At 30.8% G+C, this 5,912-nt stretch overlaps 1 protein-coding gene across 1 annotated transcript; it reads left to right on the top strand.

Annotated features, from left to right (window-relative positions):
• The first annotated feature begins 2,561 nt into the window (after positions 1–2,561).
• Positions 2,562–5,695, top strand: LOC133286626 (protein KNATM). The gene is given in 4 exon segments (XM_061484067.1): positions 2,562–2,726; positions 3,543–3,650; positions 5,502–5,655; positions 5,658–5,695. Coding segments are annotated over 4 exon segments (465 nt in total).
• The last annotated feature ends 217 nt before the right edge of the window (positions 5,696–5,912 follow it).

Here is a 5,912-nt window from a genome sequence, read left to right as displayed (position 1 = left end):
GGAGTTGAATTCAGACAAGGTTGATGCAGCGTAATCCCATTAAAGAGTTTCCCAATACAATCTTTTGCTTCTTTTTGTAGTAAAAATGAAGCAGTCAATAATCTTTGGTGCTCAAACACTGAAACCATGGAAAGCTCATAGTACATCATGGCCCATGACAATGATGATTCGAGGCAGCCATTCCAAAGCTATCTCCTGCCATCATACCCTTCCTAAAGCCTGGTATTCCGAAATTATTATGGTGCTCTCATAGCACTGTTCACTCACTAAGATGGGGAGTGACCAAAGTGTCAGGTTTGGACAAAAAAATTACTAAACTGCTACGCTAACAGTAAATTTTGTCAAAATGTCACGCGGCATAATTCACTACATTGTGTAGCGAATTATGCCGCGTGGCATTTTAACAAAATTTACTGTTAATGTGACAGTCTGATAATTTATTTGTCCAAACGTGATAAAATGACCACTGTTCCCTAAGATGGGCCATTAAAAATTGGATAGAAAATGTGATATGTACATGAAAGAGAAAAAAAAAATTAATTCTAGTTTCACAATTTTAATGAAAGAAGCATGTGCTCCTGGAGCTAGCACTGAAAATTCTCTCCTGGTATTCTTTAATTTGAATACAAGAGAGACTAAAAAAAAGTTTAATACTTCATCATATTATAATTCAAGAAAAAAATTATAAAAAAAGATCAATTGTATCATTGGTTTGAATCGCCACGTAAATAGGATGGGCCATATTCAATCCACCTACATTTTTTTATTGCATATTTTGAACAAAGCAATAACATTATATAATAAACTTTTTTTTTGGTAAAAATAAAATAAACAATTTTAACACTATATAAAATAATGAAAATTGAATATACTGTCAGATAATTTATAATGTTGGTTCATGAAGTTTAGATCCAATAGATGAAAAGCAGAAACAAGTAAAATATAGTTTTTACTATTTGCTTGTGGATATATATAATCCTCTATGTAAATAATTTAGTGACAACATGATTATACTTTTTGCAAAAGTCAGACCAACAAGATCAAACCTTAATTAAGAAATTTGATTTTTCCTGTTAACTGATTTGGCAGCATAATCCATTGCTATCATCAATTCAATTGAGGAGGTGCTTATTTATATTCTAAAGCGGTACACGTATTTCTTTTTTTTTTCTTTTCACTGAAAATGAATATTTATGCATACTCTCTTTGTCACAAATATGAAAGTTTCATAATGAAACTTTGGTGCAAATGATATGTGTGTGCAGAATAACCAAAAAAACTGAACCAAACGATGAACCAAACTGAACTTCACTTAAAAAAATCGATTTTTAAAAATTAGGTCATGAACCGAACCGATTTTTAAAGAAATGGATCATAAACCAAACCAATTTTTAAAATCAGTTCAAGAATCGAAACATTGTTGAACCGAACCAAACTGATTTTTATTACTTTATTTTTTTTAAATTTTAATTTTTCTTTTTTTCAGAATAGGATCGACCCGAACCAGTTCCAAACCGAACTGAACCGTTTTCAACTGAACCAAATCACTTTCGAACATAACCAAATCGGTTTTGAACCGAACCAGTTTGAACCGAACCAGACCATTTTCAAATAGAATCGTTTAAACCAATTCAATTTAATTTTTCAAAAAAATTGGTTCGGTTCGATCCATGTACACCCTTATATATATGTGCGTGCGCAGAAGAAGAAAAAACATTGTAATTTAAAATATATGTCAACTTTTAAACATTAAATGAAACATATAAGTGATACACTTAGTTAAATTCTTAATTGCTTTATTTTTTCTTTTATTTTATTTTCTGAGTTGACACTCTCTTACTTTCTTTAAACCTCATATACATATTAATCAAATTTTACTAAACTAAACCATAAAACACAGATATTCTAGTGATATATGGACACGGAATATATTATACTTTACCCATGAAATTGTCCTTTTCTATTGTTATAGTAAACATTTGTCCTTTACTTTTAGGACCACAGAACAGTAACGGAAACAGGAATGAAACAAGCAAATTGATATAAGGAAGAAGCAACCAAAGTGAACAGTTTCGGTTTTGGCTGTTTCGGTTTGGGGGGAAGGGGAGAGAATGAATGACTTAGTAAAAAAGTGGCAAAGAAAAAGACAGAAAACTGGCTATGTAAGGGAGCAAACGTACTAACAAAGTCACCCCATTCCTCGAGAAAACTTTGAAGTGTTGCTTTCATGAATGGAAAAAGACAGTGAAATAGATGAAGCAAAAAGGCCACACCCCACACTCCTTCATTCATTTTTATACATATTCTGAAAAAAAATTATTTTTATTTTTATTTTTATTTTTTTTCTTCTGACTGATTCCCATTCTCTCTTAACCATGTTTGCATGCAAGTGTCATTCGCTTGATTACTTCCAAAAGTGGGAGCATCTCAATCTCACTGACCTCATCTTCATTCAGATATACTAAAGTACATTTCACACACATCTCAGATATGATAGTATTATATATGAGCACTTGTGTATCTGGCATATCAAAGGTTGATTTCATTGCTCAAAAATAGATATGGAATCTAATAAGAGGAACAGTAATGAGAACTACAAAGAAGTAGAAGAAGAAGTGGAAGAGGAATTAGAATTAGAAGAAGAAAACAATGAGATCCTCAAGAGAAGAATCTCTAGTCATCCTCTCTATGAACTGCTTGTTGAAGCTCACTTGAACTGTTTGAAGGTCTCTCTAATCTCTCCCTTCACCCTTCTTTCTTCTATCATGTCTCCCACCCTAGTTTACATTTATGTAGAATATATTGAATTCACCCTATGTTTCTCAGGTAATCATATAAAACCATGCTTTCATCCAAATAAATTATATGTTATTCTCAATGTCGTGTGTGTAAGTAGACAATATGTCTCATGGTGAAGATTCATCATCTTAATTTTAAGAATTCTCTTCTCATTCCCTTAATTATAAAAGGGAACATCCATTTTTTTAAACTTGTTAATTGAATCTTAAATGATGATAAAAAAAGACCAAGGATTATCCAGCAGATTGAGTTGTATATGTCAATATCATACAGTGAAGGGAGCAGATTCATATGCAAAACCCCAAATTCACTTTAGTGCATGTTAATTTCATATTTTAACTGTATATAAAAGTTTGTGATGTTATGAATGAATTTAATGGTCCAATTGTACAAAGAACAATTAGAACTCATAAAAAAAAATAAAAAATGAAGTTTTAGCCTCAAATTCATACTCTTTAGCACTACCTACTTTTTTATTTTTATTTTGGAAACATTTAACATTAACTACTTATAGTTTATAATAATGCTACTTATAGTTGATAAACCCTTTGAGCATTAATCCTTCTTAAAAATGAAGTTTTAATCATCAAACTCTTTAAAATCAACCACTTATAGGTTACAAACTGTAGATTAACTTGCACCATGCATGCACAAAAACAATAGCTAGCTCATTCATTTAATTTCAGCATGAAATTAAACTTTGGATAAGCATGATGTAATCAATTGCTAGCTCTTGTTTTTAGGTTGGAGATATTTCCAACTTGGACAGAGAGCTGAAGATAGATCAAATGCAAGCAATGAAGAAACAAAACATGGGCATGTTCAGCCAGTCTGAGCTTGATCTCTTCATGGTAATACTTTCAATCTCTCTCTCTTTCATACTTGCATGGGTTTACACGGACGCCAATGAATGAATGCTTTTGGTGGTGGACTGGTCAAGTAATGAAAAGTCATTCAAATAACCAAACACATCATGAGAAGTTAATTTATCCATTGATGGACACTTCATGGTTGGCTAAAGCATGTGCTTCATGCTTGAAAGAGACAACACCAAGAAATGTGCATAGTTTTTTGTTCCAATTCCATGACTATGACATTTTCCCCATCTGTCTCTGTGTTTGTGCGAGTGTTCAGATTGTGTCTTTTGACATTTACTTTAGGCGGCAAATGTTAGTATAGGTTACTTAGTTTATAAATGCTACAATTGTCTTATCTCAGTAGTTATAAATGTTACAATCTTATATATATGGGATAATCTTTTCTCATGTTACATGAGAAAAGATTAATCTCCTACACTCACAAAATAAAAGAGCGAGGAGAGAGAATAGATGAGAGAAAAAAAGTATAAAGTGAGTTTCATCTTTGAATTGTGTGTGTAGGAGAAAAATATTTTTTCATGTAACATGAGAAAATATTAACCCTATATATATATATATATAAACCCCCCTCCCCCAACAAAAAAAAAAGGACAAAATTGAATGCCAATAGCAATATTTCAGACAACTAATTGCTGATTTTGGTGTTAATCATTCAACACATTGTAAATGGGCAATACTATCATTAAATACTCAGAAAAGTGCTATTATTCTCTCTGAGACATGAAAATATATACTTTTTGACACAAGTAGTATTATACTATGTTATAGAGCTTTAAATGGACTGCAACATCACTTTGAATTGCTCATTTCTTGAAGAGTTATTAGACCCATCACCACATGTAGCTACTTATGGAAAATTTTATAATTGTTGAAAGAATTGTGCTCCAGAATACTTAGGGGATGCAGGCATGCAGCGTCGATTGTCAATTCTGAGTTCCTCATACTTATTATTATTATTATCCGCGTTCAATTAGAAATAACTAGGTATACATAATATGAATTGTTATTTTCAATTTTAGTTTGTTATCTTTTGTTTTCCAACCAGATATTGTATATTATAAAATAACACACTCCCCATATGAGTTTTTTTTTTTAAAAAAAAAAATACATAAAAAGACAAGTCTTTTTAGTTTTTTTTATAAATTTGATTATAGTAAAAGGTAAGTGCTTGAGTCTTTATATAAACTATACATTTAACTGAAAATTTCTTTATATATATATATACTTGAGAAGAGTTATATTTACTAATATTTTGTTTAGAAACTCAATTATGTATTTCGAGAAATACACACTTAGGTGTTTGTATTTCCTAGAATACATAGTTGAGTTTGTAAGAATATATAATCAATTAGTTTGTAAACATAAATTTTCTCTATATACTTATATAAATGCTTCATAAAAATATCATCTGGGATTCTGGACGATTTTCTATTAGTGTTACTTTGAATTTTTTTTAAAAACAAAAATCTAATAAGTGATTTCATAGTGGTTGACCCATTAGCCTTAAGATCTTATCCAAAAACACCATTAGTCTTAAGTACTGCATGCAACCATGTCACACCATAACTTAGAACTCCAGAGTTATATATATTTAAAGTAGTGTTAAACCTCTTACAATTATATTTATTATCATTGGATCAAAATCAAATCAACAATTATAAAATAATATGAAATGAGAGTTGCTGATTTGGTTTTCATCCAACGATAATAAAAATGGTTAAAAAATGTTGCAAGGCAAAAGAGTTTGTAATCTCCGTGATATTTCTAAGGAGTTTTGATTATTATTTATAAACTGATGGTGTTTTGATTTTACCAATTGTACAGGAAGCGTATTGCTTGGCACTTGGAAAGCTTAAAGAAGCAATGGAGGAACCACAACAGAAGTCCATGGCTTTTATAAACAACATGCATTTACAACTTAGGGACCTCACTATGGCAACCATGCCTGCACCTGCTGAACCACAAGCTACTACATCTTCTAGAATGAATGCAAATTCAGAAGAAACCCTACAATTTAGAGATTGATTTTCAGTGTGGCAGTATAATATTATCTCTCAGCTAGACTATTAATTAAGGCTTCAATTATTCTCAAATTTGTCAAATCTCTTGTTAAGGCGTCAGTTATTTGTGAAAGTAACGGGCATGACTCTTATGTATAAATTAATCTACGCAATTTCCCCTTTTCACATAAATGACTTTTAGTTATTATGTAATTATATATAAATGAGTTTAAAT

This window comes from Gastrolobium bilobum, unplaced genomic scaffold, assembly GCF_033153095.1.
Source record: "Gastrolobium bilobum isolate Gb01-03AN ecotype WA unplaced genomic scaffold, APGP_CSIRO_Gbil_v1 utg6258, whole genome shotgun sequence".
NCBI lineage: Eukaryota > Viridiplantae > Streptophyta > Magnoliopsida > Fabales > Fabaceae > Gastrolobium > Gastrolobium bilobum.
Note: the sequence above shows the minus strand (reverse complement) of the source record. Positions and strands in the feature narration are given on the sequence as shown.